The 16,259-nt window shown below is 49.4% G+C and overlaps 1 protein-coding gene across 2 annotated transcripts in view; it reads right to left on the bottom strand.

Annotated features, from left to right (window-relative positions):
• The window catches only part of SPECC1 (sperm antigen with calponin homology and coiled-coil domains 1), a 134,752-nt gene that overhangs the window by 78,558 nt on the left and 39,935 nt on the right, over window positions 1-16,259 (bottom strand). For both annotated transcript variants that reach the window (XM_082605266.1, XM_082605267.1), the window contains exons 2-3: window positions 12,233-13,812; window positions 703-910 (exon numbers count right to left, since the gene is read on the bottom strand). In XM_082605266.1, coding sequence (XP_082461392.1) covers window positions 703-910; window positions 12,233-13,812 — 1,788 coding nt within the window. The remainder of the gene's footprint in view (window positions 1-702; window positions 911-12,232; window positions 13,813-16,259) is intronic.

Raw genomic sequence — 16,259 nt, 5'->3', positions numbered from 1 at the left:
CAGTCTGGGCGAGCAGGTGAGTTCGAAAATAAGGGTTCCTCAAATAATCAGGATGGGCTGTACCCGTTGGGGGACTTCTCAGGCAACCAGCCGTGCTATTGTCAGTAAGGCCGGTGCCACTAAAAGCTCTGCACGCTAATTCTTTTGTTACGAAGGGAACACACATTAGATGCGATCATTTGATAAGGCTTATTTGGACAAGGCAGGCAATGTTTAACTAATCTCTGACAAACATCCCTCCCTATTCAAAACAAGCAGCCGGTTCACAAGTAAGGCATATACTGGTGCCTCTTGAGTGAGAAGTGGGTAACAACTGTAAGTCATCTGATACCAACCGTCCATGGGGCCCATGCTGGAATTGTTTTCTCCTGAGGCCAAGAGCACACGCCATTCGAATACGTCCGACCCCCTGCCCCCTGCCTTTCTATCCATCAGAGCCCAATGGCAACACCGGTTGGCACCTGCCGTGTGGTCAGCAGCGGCTCACACACGGTGCTCCTAACCCCACACACTGCCCGCCCACGATCAACAGTCTTTCTTCTGCATCGCCTGCTTTGCAGCTCAGTCGAGGAGACTGATGACTCTGTCTCTTTTAACCGCCACTCTTCCCGGGAGACCACAGCGCACGCAAAAGGAAGACCTCTCACCGGCATCCTCCCCTCCCTCCTGACCCACACTCGCCCTGGGCTTGGCTCCACTTACTTTCCAGCTCACTGATGAGCTGCTTATTGTGTAACTTGACGGCTCGATGCTGCTCCACCTGGTCCTCCAGCTCGAATATGGTCTCCTTCATGTCTTTAATCTCTGCGTCACTCTCCGACGCTTTCTCCTGCAGCTTCAGGCTGGTTCTGCTCAGCTGTTCTGCCTGATGATCGCAAATCTCCTTCAAGTAAGAATAATCCTTTTCCACCTGGAAGAAAAGGAAGGTTCCCTGGTCACCTGGACAGGAAAAAGCTCCCCGCACGTCAGCGTCAGGCCCATCGATGCAACAGCAAAGGAAGCTCTGGGCACGTGTGTGTCTGGCACCGTCTCTGCATCCTGAGCCTCGGAAACAGCCAAGGCAACAGATGTGCAGAGGAACGTGATGGGTGTTAAGGGGCCAAACGGGGGGGATTCTGGGCCCCTTCCTATAGCCCACAGAAAGCTGCACGTGCTTATTGAATGCCCTTCCTTTCTGCCCCTTCCGCGGTGCTGCCCAGCCGCCTCGCGGCCGCTATGCCACCGCGCCCCCTGCTGGGGACCCAGGAGGCTGACACCCCCCGCACACCCCAAACCTCTGTAGCTACAGTGTTTCTTTACAGGAACATCCATGTGACAGCAATGCCAGAAATGTGCACACGCCAGACACGGAGAAGCGCACAACACGCCCATGTCACCTGTTCAAGTTTAATCAGTGAACGTTCTCAATATACAGAAAAGCACCAAAGGTGACGGTAACCAGGCACCAAAACAGATGAACCAATGGCTAAATTTTGCACGTCTGTGAAACCTTTAACGTTTGTTAAAGCCTCAACCTTCCTTCCCACACCAGAGAGTGTCCAAAAATTGGCGTGTGGTTTTTCCTCGAATGGTTTTTCAGGTTTACTATATGTGGACGTGCCCAAGATAATACACAGTATTGTTCTGGATGTTTTTAAATTCTTACACAAATGATATTACACTGTATGAAGCTTTTGCAGGGCACTGTATTATACTGCATTGTATCCTATGGTAAGATGCTCTTGTCCTGTATTATACTGTGTCCTGTTATATGCTATGCTGATTACACTTCTGTAACTTGTTTTCAACTATGTTTTTGAGATGTATTCATGATGATACACATTGCTCCGGTCAGTACTTTTTTTTTTTTAAGGAAAGCTTTCTTCTTTTTTTTTTTTTTTTGGCTGTGCCACAAGGTTTGTGGGATCTTAGTTCCCCAACCAGGGACTGAACCGGGGCCCCTTGGCCATGAAAGCACCAAGTGCTAACCACTGGACCACCAGGGGATTCCCTAAGTCACTACCTTAGATGCTGCATAGTGTTCTATTGTCTGAATATACTAATCATTTTATTATTATGAACTATACCTTGTTTCTGTAGTTCTCTGTTATTAAATAACTGTATATTTGGTAGGTAACATAAGCTTGATACCTAACAGATTTCTTACTAGATTTGGGAGAGGGGGTCTCCATATATGATAGTTTTTTTCCAATTGCATTTAATGTACAAAACGTGTGGGCCGTAAGCTCTGTGGGGACAGAGCCCGTCTGCAGTCTTCCCCTGGTGTATCCCTGGTGCCAACACCATCAGACCCATAGGAGGCATCTAATGAGTAGCCGATGAATGAATAAACAAACACTGGAGGGCAGTATTGCACTGGTTTTCAACTGGGAGGTTGTGACAAAGGATAAATAAGGAAGGAAGGAAGGGAAGAAGGGAGGAGACCAGAGAGAGAGAGAGAGAGAGAGCGCGAGAGAGCGCGAGCAAGCATGGTAAGGGGGAGAGTGATGGTGAGAAGGAGGGCCATGCCCATCGCTGCAGGGGGTCAGGAGCCTGAAGGCTGCTGTGTGACATCCAAGGGGCGGAGGCTGCAGGCTCGGAGCCAGACTGCAGAGTGTAATTAAATCCCAGTTCTGCCAGACCAAGCCCTGTATCCTTCCAGCTCCCTGCCTCAGTTTCCTCATCTGAACAATTAAACAGTGAGCTTCACGAGTTTATCACAGTGCCCGGCACACGGTAGGCATGCGAAGAACACTATCATTTCTCTCTGTCTCCATGTATGCACATTAAATGATAATACAGGTCCAAGAAAATTACAACACATGGAAAAGACCAGAAGTCTTATGTTCTACAATAGCTACTTTAATAAACAGAAGGCAACTCTTAAGGAGGAAGAGCCACTACATCTTAGCTACTAGAAGGCTGACGTCTGGCAGCCTTTAAAAAGTAGCCACAGAGGGCACCTGTGAGTCTTGCATCCCGAGTCAGACCTGGCTTTTCTTCTGCAGAGTGGCCGGGCTCCACATCGTGGAACCCTCAGGCTGAGGGCTGCTCCCCTGGGGTCTAGAAACACGCCCATTACTTGGCTGGGACTAAAACGGGAGAACGTGACCAGGTGAGGCAGGGCCGAGAGCCTCTCAGCGGCTCTGGCCTCCCGTCACGTCCTCCGTGTTGCGGTCATGAGCACAGGCACCAGCATAAGCTCAGGGGCGGGGAGGGGGCCCTGTGATGTGTGCCGAGCACGGCTGAGGCCAGCCAACCCTAAGCCAGTGAGTGCACTCTTCCAAATTACACACATCGCTCTTCCTTCTTGATTTGGGGATAATTCTCTCAAGTTTAGCCATGTATTCTGGACAGCTTTTTTATTTAAAAGAAGAAGAAAAAGAAAAACCCTAAGTAGCTTCACAACTCTTCCCACAGGGGCTGGGCAGTAACAGGGAGGTACTGTTATATTCCTCTCACAGAGTAACTAATGGAGAGAAAAATTAAATCATTTGAAAAGAACAGTCTGTTCAGCCGCTCAGACCAGCAGCCTGCCCCTGACGACTGTCGGGTTCCAGCTGCCCCCGCACCCGGCCAGTTCCCCTGAGCCCAGCTTCTCTAGTCCAGGAAACGCACTCGGCACCCACACACCCGGTGACGCAGTTTCTTTCCAACGCTTTTCTTTAAAGTGAGAAATCACTCACGTGTTCCAAGCACCTCTCCTCTTCAGAAGCCAACTTTCTCTAGAAATGGGCGGCGCAGGGCTTCCCTGGTGGCGCAGTGGTTGAGAGTCCGCCTGCCGATGCAGGGGACACGGGTTCGTGCCCCAGTCCGGGAAGATCCCACATGCCGCAGAGCGGCTGAGCCCGTGAGCCAAGGCCGCTGAGCCTGCACGTCCGGACTCTGTGCTCCGCAACGGGAGAGGCCACAACAGTGAGAGGCCCACGTACCGCAAAAAAAAAAAAAAAAAAAAAAAAAAAAAAAAAGGGCGGCGCAGAACTGCACCACAAATATGTCAAATGAATTCCCTGGGAGCCCGGGAAAGAGGGTGCTTAAAGCCATCCCTGATGCTCTGACAACCAGCAAAGGCAGGTGGCAGCAGAGACCACTCGGGAGAGACTGTCTTGCGGGGCTCAGCCTGAGCCAGACAGACGGGGCTGGGATCTCAGCAAGGCTCACCACCTTCCCTCTGGCCTGTCAGACACTGAAACTGAGGACCCGCTATCGTCAGAGGCCTGTTCCCAGGGAAACAGACCCTGAGATCTCTGGGCTGTGCTCAAGGAACTTCCCTGGGAGCACTGTGGAGACCCACACCCGCAGGGGCAGGGGGTGGGGAGCAGGGCCGGCAGCAGAGGAGGGCAGTGGTGGAGCAGTCACAGCAGAGGCTCAGCTCCTCCCAGGGCAGCTCTGCCCCAGGATGCCCTCCAGGGCTGCCCCACGCTGAAGCAAGGGCCAAGGGCCGGGCCTTTCTCCACGCCCTCACACCCAGTGGATTAGCCATGGGGGCGCTCACCCTGGAAGGCGGTGGCTCTCCCCACAGAGAGCAGGTTCGGGGAGGGGCTCTGGCACGGCGCTCGGGGAAGGAGGGCTTCGGTCCTGGGGGCCCTGGGGGTGCCCCCCGCCCCCCCAGATATTACAGAGCATTCCTGGGCTGGCCACGGGGGGCACCACACACACCCCTAGATTCTCTCCCAGGGGAGTGGACAAGTGGTTGGCATGGTTTCACCACCAGGTGATCTGACCACGGCGGGTGAGGGTCGTCTACACGGGCAGAGGGTGGTGACGGCAAGTTTAGAATCCTACCCACCCTACCTGCAAGGACGTGTCCCCACCTGACGCCGCTGAGACGCTTTGCAAACCCCAGCAAAGGTAAATGCAGGGTGTTCTCCTACTTGTATTCTTCCTGTGTCTCAGATACCGGAGGGGCAAGGGGTCCTCGGGCACGAGAACAGAGGGGCCTCCTGGACTCGGAGGCATCTCCGTCCAGCCTCAGTGTCCGCCTGTGGCTGGGTCGGCAGGTTCCAAGAGTGGCCGGGCTTTGCCGGCCTGGACGTCCCTTCTGGCTCCACTACTCCCACATCCGACAGCCGTCCCTCCTCAAACCTGCTCCGTGTTCCGTGACACCCCACCTTACAGTAAGCAGCACAACCACGCCATGAGTGACACAGCCAGAGATCTGCAATGAACTGAACCCCTCCTCTCTCCTGCACACCCCCAAACGGCCCGCCTGTCCATCAACTGACGAAGGCATAAACAAAACGTGGTCCGCCTGGACAACGGACTATCACTCAGCTCTAAGCAGGAATGAAGCTCTGGCTCACGGTACGATGAGGATGAACCTCGAAAACATTATGTCAAGGGAAAGAAGCCAGACGCAAAAGGCCACACGCTACGATTCCGTTTAGATGAAACGTGCAGATCAGACAAATCTACAGGGACAGAAAATAGAGCTGCCATGGTTGCCAGGGGCTGGGGGGAGGGGATACTGAGGAGGTGACTGCTCCCAGGTACAAGGTGATAAATAAGCTCTAAAAGTGACTGTGGTGATGGCTGCACAACCCTGAGAATATATTAAAGCCCACAGACTTGTACACTTTACATGAATTGTATCTCCATAAAGCTGGCATTAAAAAAAAATTCTTCAGAGGCTCCCACTGGCTTGAGGGTACAGTTCAAAGCTCTTGACTGGGTCTCCTCCGGGCCCACCGCAGGTGGCCACCGTGCACTCAGCAACTGCAAACCACTTCCTTGATCAGCGAGAACTTGCTGTTCTCTTCCTGCGACATTCCCGCTGTCCCCGCCCCTCCAACACACCTGGGTAACCCTGACTTCCCTCAAGATTCAGGTTATAAATCAAACAAGAAGACGTGTCTTGATGACTCAGCTTTTCGCTGTGAACTTCTCTACTGTGTTTACAAGTAAGAAATTTTTCCTAGTTCATCGAGACCCAACCGGTTGCTTCCTTCAAACCAAAGGGCTTTGGCCATAAGACTACACTGTATTTGAGCCCTTAAGGTCTGCTTTCGATGGTTCTTTCTCTCCTCTTTATTGTCACGTAACCAGGAAGCAGTATAAGTCAGGGATTAAGAATAAGAGTTCGGGGGTCAGACCCAACTTTGAATCCTGGCCTTCATCAGTTAATTAATTAAGCCTCGTAACTTAATCATTCTCTGCCTCAGTTTCCTCAACGGAAAAAAAAAAAGATGATGACAGTACCTACAGCCTAGAACTACGACGATTAAGTGAGATTAAATGACCTAAAGGCCCTAAGAGTGCCTACTAAAACGGAAGCTGTTATTAAAATATGATAAACTTTTATTTTTTAACATACTGATATAAAATTCTAGCAGCCTCGCTCTCCTAATTCTGTTGCAAGTTTCTCTGACATTCATTCCTTCGTTCATTTACTCACTCACTCAACAAGCATTTACCGGGTGCTTAAAAGTCACATGTCACGACTGTACATAGTATGACGGCTTGAGTAACTGTACCATGAGTGTGTGTTATTTTGTTGTGTTTGTTTTACATCGAACTTGGTTATTCCAAAACTCCTTCTGCTGACTCTTGGCCCTGTTCTGAGCAGACACCGCTGATGGAGAGCCGGGTCTCTTTCACTCTGGCCTACGTTTGCACTATTTTTTTACAATGCTACTCTGCCACGGGAGAGGGAATACACAGGCTAACTCAGTCTGCACTTTTGTTCTGGAAAAAGAAAAATGGTGATGGAAAACTCGAGGAAGAGGGTAAAAATCTGCATTTCACCGGGGAACCCTCGAGGAGACCTTCAGAAGCCAGGGCTGTGATGCTCTCCGAGGTGTTTCCCAAGATCTCACCGGGGAGGCAAGCGCTGGGGTGGCCAGAGGCTTCAGAGACCAGCCCTGCGGTCAAGTTAAAGAAGAGAATGGTGCTCAGGACCAACTCAGCACCTCCGAGGTGCCCAGGGCGGGCAAGAGGCCCCATCTCATCCGGGACATGACCACCTGGGTCCACAAGTCCACAGCCCCCCAGAGCTGAGGGTCTCCCTAAAGAAGGGACGCTGCAGTTGAGACCTAAAGCTTAAGACAGGACCTGCAGGGGGAGGAAGGGGGCAGCCACTGCCCTCCCTCCACCCCCCCACCCCCACAGACACCTGAGGGTGAGAACTTCGCCCGGAGGGCAGTGAAGGGGCCGAGGCTGGAGGGGAAAGCAGACAAGCAGATGGGTGGGAAAGTGACCACGCGGAGTCCTGCTGGCTGTGGCAACGGCTCACCTACCCAGGTGCCACTCCCCCTTCTTTTCTTACTTAGAATGCCCATTTATTCAGGAATCTGGCTGTGATCCTGTGATTTCAGGGAAGGTGACCAAGGGAGGGTGTGTGACCCAGTTCTGACCAGGTATAAAGGGAGGGCTGCTGAGGGGCTCCCAGGGAAAGTTCTTCCCACGGGACTGAGAGCCTCCTGCCTGCAGGGACCGAGGGGACCAGACGCTGAAGAGGTCGCACTCACCTGCACCCCAGGCAGGAGGGCTGAGGGGGTCACGGAGCCGCCAGCCTGGAGCCGTGACGTTACCTTGCCTGGACCCCAGGCTCTGGGTTATGGAGTATAGTGCGCATCTGCTGGCTGGGGCACCGACACCAGGGGTCTGTTTCTCACGGTCCAAAGCGTCACCTGGGTATCCTCATGGACCACCTGCTACTTAAGCCAGGGTCCAGGTCCCTCCAGTCCTGGCAGGGTCCTATTCTCAGTCACAGAGACGGGATCATCCACTTGGCCACACCGTCCTCTCGAATTCTGCTTTTGCTGTTTGTGGTCAGTGGCTACCCTAACTATTCTGCCTTGGTGACCAACGTTGGTTGCACGATGATCATGTCACCTCTAGTTTTCCCCAACCACTCACAGCAAGTGTTTCTTTACGATCCCCTTACTCCTTGGGAAAAAACACCTGAGTTTTTGCAGAAAGAACTGAATTTCAAAGGATACCACCTATAAGCTTTCAACCTCAGGCGGGGAAAAACATCAGTGTTTTCTCTGAAAACATCTAGGTTCCAAGCCTTATAAATTCTCTAGCTTGACATCAAGATCCCAAATGAATGAAAACTTGAAAGTCAAAAAAATGTAAACCTGGGTTGCATTATAGTCTGGAAACAACGATGTGGTCCAACTCCACGCCCCTGGCTGGCTGGGGCAGGCACGTGTGTGATCACAGGAGGCCGAGACCTCAGGATTCTGTGGAAATCAGCCTCTCCCTCAAAGCTGTGCAGAGGTAGGTTACACACTCACACAGAAAGCTGCCAGCAAAGTTATATAATGGGTGTCACAGAAGCTCAAAGAATGAAGACAAAGAAATGAAAGGAAGAGAAAGCCTACAAAACATTCACATCATTAACAAACACACCCGCTAACTGTCCACTCACTGTATGAGGAACTGACACACACGCACCCCACCCCCTCGCCCAGTACCAAAAAAAAGTACCTTTTAAGGCCTTGCCGAGGCTCTTCTAACAGTATCTGAGTCACTTAAGTAACTTATCTAAACTGGAGACTTCTATAGATTTACTAAATCTAAAAGGTCACAGAATGGTTTGGCATTGCCTTTCCTCTCTGTAAATAGGTTGTTTTGTTCTTTTCTCATAATATTCACCTTCTGCCAAGAATTAGGGTGGACGGATGCAGGGCTCAAGGGCAAGAGCTGTTTAGCACCCCGCAGTCTGCTTGGTGACAAAGAGGATAGCCACCCTGGCATCTGCTTAAGGAGGTTACGTTTGAAAGTTCTATGCAAAGCGTCCAGTGAAGCAGTTGAGAACTGGAGGCTTAGAATTTACCCAGGAATGCAAAAGTGGCTTAACACCAGACTGCCTTAGAAAGTCTGTTACCCTAATCTACCTCATTCACACATTAAAGGAGAAAACTCATTATGATTATATAAAAACTATTAAGATTTTAGTAGATGTACAACAACTACTGCATAGATCTTACAGATGTCTAAGATCTACAGTGGATATAGAAAAATTCAACCCCCATCCTTTTTTTAAAAACAAGCAATGAAGTTAAAACACTAATTCTTCACAAAATACTTGCATAACTCAATAAAAGGTATATAGCCAATGCCTACCATGGACATCCTTCATGATGAAATGCTGAAAGCACTCCCTTTAAATCAGGAACGAGGTCAGGATCCCTCTACCATCATGCTTCTACTGTACACTTGGAAGGGGCCCATGGTCACCAAATTAACCATCAGCTGAGTTAGGAGGACCCAAGCGTTCCAGCTGGTCCAGCATTTATATCCTCATTAGAGTTTTGTGCTAAAAGTGCTCTGGTTTCCTTTGGGCAGGAGTCCCTATGTCTCACCATCTAAATTCACAGTTGCCGGTGGATCAGTTGATATGCTTCCGTGGGGCTACAATAAGCTATTAGTCAGGCTAGGAAATCTGGGTTTTACTTTCCTACATAACAGAAAAAGGCATGAAGATTAGAAGTTACAACTTCTCTGTGTACAAGCACAAAATCACAGACCTAAGATCTCTATCTGTGACATCATGCCTCACACCTTTTACCTCCAACTCATATCAAAATACTAGCTAGGACCTTTCTCATCCTACCGTCAAGTATGTGATCATTCTAATCAGCAAGCAATTAATAAAGATATGGAATATATGAATAATATAATAAACAGCTTGATGTAAAGCATATATGTTAAAAATGCTTTTTCTTTCTCTCCAAATTAGACTCCATTTATCCTAGAAAATTCTAGACTTTACTGTCTTCATTTAGCCAAAGCTATAAGGGGCAAATTCATAGCTTTAAATACTTATACTATCAACCAAGAAAGGATAAACTTAAATGAACAAAGAATTCTACTCAAGAAACTAGGAAGAAACCAAAGAAATATACAAAAGGCAGGATGAAAGAACTGATGAAGATAAAGGTAGAAACAAATTAATCAGGAACAGATTAATAGGAGAATTGATAAACGAATCCAACTGGGTCTTTGTGTTCACAGAATGTGGAGTGACATACTCTATTCTCCTGAATTGGAAGATTAAATATTGTAATTATGCCAGTTCAAGTTTGTATGCATGTCAAAATGTGCTTAACCTATGAAAATGTCTGAAAAGATAAAGAGTAAAAATGTTAGCGGCATTTTTTCCTCCAAGTAGTGAGATTAAAGGTAATATTTATTTTCTTCTTAAAACTTTTCTGTATTTTCTAAACCTTCTGTGATGAATATACAACTTTTTGATCAGAAAAATAAGCTATTGTCTTAAGATGCCAAATTATTTCTCGCTGACACACATATTTAATGTAATGTCAATGGAAATAACAAAGAAACAGATGAAGGACTGAGGGAGGACTTCAAGAAAGTTGCCTGGGAGATCAAACATTTCGCAACAGAGTAACGGAGGGGGGATTATTCCAGACACAAAATCTCAATGTAAAGCTACAAATTACCAACAAACAGTTCACATGGGCACCTGGCTAGTACCTGCCAAGGGCACCACTTCCACACTTTCAATAAAATGCTGTGAATTAAGAACACAATGATAAAAACTTCTAACACTGCCCACCACTCAGATCGGCCCAATGTCAGAATCAGGTTCAACTGTCAATCAGTGACAATTCTTAAGGCAGATGAAGCAGGAAAGAGAAATCCCCCTGGGGGTTCAGGGAAAATTTGTTTCTTAAAAGAGTGACAGCCTCTGAAATAAGGTGGGAAGATGTTTTCAACCTCTCTCACCAAGGGACCCCTAAATCACAGACCCAGAGCTAAGAGGCAACAGGAAATTGGAAGCCACCTGTCTACACTTTTCCAGCACTGCTCTGTGGGTGGGCAGAATATCACACAGTCGGGTTTCCCTGGTGGCACAGTGGCTGAGAATCCGCCTGCCAATGCAGGGGACGCGGGTTCGAGCCCTGGTCCGGGAAGATCCCACATGTCGCAGAGCAACTGAGCCCATGCGCCACAACTACTGAGCCTGAGCTCTAGAGCCCGTGAGCCACAACTACTGAAGCCTGTGTGCCTAGAGCCCGTGCTCCGCAACAGGAGAGGCCTGCACACCGCAACAAAGAGTAGCCCCTGCTCGCCACAACTAGAGAAAGCCCGCGCGCAGCCACGAAGACCCAATGCAGCCAAAAATGAATAAATAAATTTATTTTTTAAAAAAAAGAAAGAATATCACACAATCACCAACAATCTTCACCACAGAACAAAGGTCCAGACTGATTAAAGGATTATTTTTAAAAATGAAGGTGGTGATCATTTATTTGATCCTGGGTTGGGGAAGATCTTTCCAAGTAAAAAGGGGAAGGGTAAAAGAAGAAATGAAAACCAGATCTGAATGACCCAACAACTTTTGATACCAAGTGTTGGCTAGGGGTCAGGGAATCCCTCTGCTGGTGGGAGCACACCTGCGTCACACTCCTGGCGGCCAATCTGGCCAAATGCATTCAAAGTCCTTAAAACGGTCATACTCTGACACAGTAAGTCAATGAGTAGGAATTTTTCCTAAGACAGAGAGATTAAAAATGATTTACACTATTGAAAGACTGGAAAAGAACACAATGTTCAACAACAGGTGACTAGCAAAGTACTTCGGAAATATTTATAGAACAGAGTACTATCTGGCCTTCAACATCATTTTGCAAAGAATACTTAATGATGAGAACATGCTCAGGAAACATCAGATTTTTAAAAACTTTATATACACAGGATGACTCTAAAAAAATTTGTTTTAACTTGTGGGATACACACACACACACACACACACACACGCACGCACACACACACATACCTGGAAGAAAACACCAAAATAGTGGTTATAGCATTACTTGGTGGGGAAACTCGGGGTGGTTTTACTTTTCTGTTCCTAGGGGCCCAAAGCATGGTATCCGAAAGCTCTGGATGCCTCTCACTCATTCCTTCAAGACTCAGCTTACTCCACCTCTTCCAGCAAGTCCTCTGGCACCACTACCTCCTTTATCCACGTTATTCTAGGTGTTTCTCTGGGCACTGGACTCTGGGCTGTCCTCTGCGATGCTCTTTATCCCCGCATCATCTTTATCCCTGCATCAGACTCACTGTATCCCCACTACACATTCAACTGCTGTAGCCAGAAACTGGGGTGTCTCATTTCTGCATCCCCAGTCTGTCTGGACTCTGACAGATCTTCAGGCTAGAATGCTGGATTATGAATGAAATCGAGCGCCTGATTCTCTGTACCATGTGCCTCGAAAGGCCGAGGAGGGCTGTGCTGGCAAGGATGAGCAACCCTGGCAGAGAGAACGCCCCTTACCTTGGACAGCAGGCTTGAGACACGCTTAACCTCACCGTGTGCCTTCAGCAGTTCCTGTCTGAGCTCCGCGCAGGACTGTTCCAGCTGGTCCTTCTCGGCTCGGGCCACCGTCAACATTTCCTGAACGTCACAGCCCTCGGCCGTGTGCCCCGGGGGGCTGGTCTCTACAGCTTTCGGCTTCTCGTTCTCCAGGTGAGCCTTCAGAGACCCGTTCTCCACCTTGAGCCCTTCCAAGGTAACCCGACACTCCTCCAGGGCCTTGGCCATGGCCCCGCTGTCACGCCGTTCCAGCTCCAGGAAGGTGCTCAGCTCCCCGTTCTCCTCCTCCAGGTGCCGCACCGTTTCCAGGGCCCCCCGGTGCTCCTCCTCCCCCTTCCTCAGACGGCAGGTCAGCTGCTGCTGGATGCTGAGCAGCTTCTCCCGCTCGAAGCGGCCCTGCTCCAGGATCTCCGTGCACTTCTGCTCCAGCTCCAGGATTTTTCCCTCCTGAGTGCCAAGCCCCTCGCTCTTGACTCGCTCCTGCAGGAGGGTCATCAGCTTCTCGTTCTCCTGACTCAGCTGCTCCGCCCGCTCCCGATGCTGGTGAAAGGATGCTTCCAAGAGCGTCTTCTCGTCGGTCAGCTTCTCGTTTTCAGCCGTCAGTTCCTGCACCATCTGCTGCTGGTCTGACAGCTCCTGCAGTGTGGCCTGCAGCTCCTCGGCGGTGCTGTGGTGGCTTTCTTCCATTCTGTGGATCTTCTCCGTCAGGGACGCCAGGGACAGCTCGCTCACGGCCTGCGGGGAGCTGCCGGCTGCCGAGCACTTGGAGCTCTTGATGAGGCTCCCGGCGGGGGACAGGGGCCCCGGGGGGGCATCTGCTGGGATGTGCTCAAAGTCGGAGGCGTCCGGGGACAAGGAAGCCTTGGTGACATCGCTGCTCGAAGAGCCCGACGTCCGCAACACATCTTCGGGTGGATTTTTTTTATACACGTCGATTTCGCCCGACAACTCATTTCCCATCGGGCTCCCGAAGCTGGACTCCTGAGTTACCGACGTCCGGCAGCTGCTGTCCCCTGTGTGACTCGCTCCCCCCTCTGAATTTGGGGAATGCTCAAAATAAGTCAGTTTCTCCTTCAAGGCCCGGTTTTCATCCTCAAGCTCAGCGAGCTCTTTCTGGAAGTTCCTGTTCTTCTCCTCGAGGGCTCTGATCAAAGGCTCCGAGTCACCTGGCAAGACTGACGCTCCGTCCACACTTGGGTCCAAAGCGTCAGCCCCTTCGGTGTTCTGAGTCCACTTCTCCATCCATTTCTTGAGTTCACTTCGGAGCCTGTTAATTTCACCATCTTTCTCTTTGGCTTCTGCCAAGAGTTCCCGAACCTGGGACTCGAGCGCGGCCTTCTCTGCGTCTTCGTGCTCCGGCCTGGGTCTCGTGGGAGTGGCCCGCACGTGCTTGGTGGGGGTGGGCGCGCTGGAAGAGGTGGGGCTGGATACCACTTTCCTGGGGTTGGAGGGACCGCGTGGCACCGTTCTCTCTCTCGAGACTGCTACCGCGAGTTCTCGAGGGGTGGGAATGCCTGTCCGCTTGGCGGCTGCCACAGCCCCTGAAGAGAGAAGGAGAAACCAGTGAAACCCAGCGAGCGCTTGTATAAACAACTCCAACTACAGGGCACGGTGAGCAGGGCGGCTGTTGCCTCCCTCCATCCCCCCTCCCCTAGGTAACTACCCGGCTCTGACTGGGGTTTCTGTACCTGTACTTTGGCGGGGAGCTGACTTCAAGCTGAGCTACTCAGCATAACCCCATCCCCAGCCATGGCTGCTGGTTCAAAGGCACGGCATGAGCCCCCCAGTCAAGGTCAATGAGACACAAGGAGAGGTTTCCTGGGCGAGTTTCTAAAACATACTGGACACGGGTGAGTGGTCGTGTTAAGTCTGGCGATGGCTGGCAACCACCATCACAAGAGGAAGGTGAGGATGAAGAGTAGAAAGAAGGAAACCGAGCTCTTAGTGGGCTGTGGAGCTGTGGACCAGTCACCCTGAGGCTGGCCCTATCCCTGGCCTTCCAATTACACAAGCCAACAGTCACCTTTCATAAGTCACCCTGAACTGGGTTTTCTGTAACTTGCAACAGAACACAACTGAACTGAGAGTGCTGGCAACTAAACAAAATACAGGATTGTTGTGAATTCCTAAATAAACACTCAAAAAAAAATTATCATTAACATTTTTTTTTTTTTTTTTTTTTGCGGTACGCGGGCCTCTCACTGCTGTGGCCTCTCCCGTTGCAGAGCACAGGCTCCGGATGCGCAGTCTCAGCGGCCATGGCTCACGGGCCCAGCCACTCCGCGGCATGTGGGATCTTCCCGGGCCAGGGCATGAACCCATGTCCCCTGCATCGGCAGGCGGACTCTCAACCACTGCGCCACCAGGGAAGCCCTATCATTAACATACTTTGACTGGGCACAAATTCGGTGAAGAAATTAGAAGACCCAAATAATACTAAGGAGACACTGATCTGATTCAATGACCTATTATTTTTAACCTAAGTGTGAATGCTGTGTGCATTTATATTCATAGAGAAACAAGAACCAACAGGATAAGGGCCCAGTACGTTCATCTATGGTATGGTTTTCAATGCCAAATGGATTTATATAACATGGAAATGATTCAGGATTTACAATACTTATAATGGGAAATGTAAGGTACGGAACGATTTGTTATTTTCCTCTATACCACCATCGTTATTTTTTAGTCTTCATCTATACTACATTTTTAATTTTCACTTATACTATTTACTCTAGACGATGTCAAAAAAAATTCTAGGGGTGAAAACCCAGACATCGATCTCCTAAATGCTCTAGAAATAAAACCCCCTTGGAGTTTAAAGTATAAAATGAAAAATCTGGACCTGTTTTACAAACTCAAAAGACATTTGATAAATCACAGCCGATCGCAGTAACTTATACATTTGCACCGTGGGTTGGAGGCCTCTGCCGTGCAGGGAGGGTTGGGAGCAAGGACACGCCCACAGGCTAGCAGAGGCCTCCGTCTTCTGAGGCAGAAGCAGAAACCACTGTGGCGAAACAGCTCTGAACCCACTGCCAAGACAGCTACTGAGACAGGAGCAGCTGCATCTCCCAGCATCCCAGAATCCGAAGGGATGAAGTGGAGGCAGGTGGTGTCCTCTGCTAAGTGTCTTACGGCTGAGTGCTTTGAAAACTTTGACATAATAAAGGCTAAACTGTCATATTCATATACTGGAAGGCTATGTTTTTTAAGTTAACTTTTCCAAATTAGTTACCAGAAAGCTAAGAGCACGATAATACTACATGTAATGCATGTAGGTGTCCAGATGCCTCACTTGCCATCACGCTAAACAGTGATGAAAAAAAGATGCATTTAATTATTCTTGTAAAATGAAGATTAAAACCACTAAGCAATAAAACATTCTAGTAACACCAGCCCTCTGGAGTGAAGTAATCTTGGCAAGGACCATAATGAAAACTGGAGGGTAACTAAAGTTTCAACATAATTATAGTCAGAACAGGCAAAGCTGAGAGTCCAGGACTGACTGTCATAGAGGCGTTTTCCATTCCTAATAACGCCACTAAAAGTAAGGCTCCTTTTCAGCTATTTGTTGGTTTGGGAAGAATGACAGAGGACCGTAGACCAACCCGGGCACCATTCCCAGCTACAGCTTCAGTCCTTCCTTTTGCCAACAAATCTTGGTCTGCTCGCCACTTGGTGTTGTTACTTATGGCTTATCTAAACCACTAGGAATTTGCTTACATCAAACCAAAGTACATTAATGAAATGCATCCAGTTGTAGATTATGAAGCACACAGTCCAGCTATACTTTTACCACATCTGCTCCTTTTTCCATTCTTGCCACTTCATCCCCGGAAGATCAGTATAATTTGCCCCCTGATCTTCTGAAAGCCTCTTCCCATCTCTGGACACATCTTTTCAGAAACTGTAATGAGCCGAGGTTAAGTTGAGAGGGTTGCTAAAATTCATCATCAGACCAAACTAAGGTGGGTGTCGCTCCCCC

This window comes from Mesoplodon mirus, assembly GCF_964341445.2.
Source record: "Mesoplodon mirus genome assembly, chromosome: 18".
NCBI classification, from domain to species: domain Eukaryota; kingdom Metazoa; phylum Chordata; class Mammalia; order Artiodactyla; family Ziphiidae; genus Mesoplodon; species Mesoplodon mirus.
Note: the sequence above shows the minus strand (reverse complement) of the source record. Positions and strands in the feature narration are given on the sequence as shown.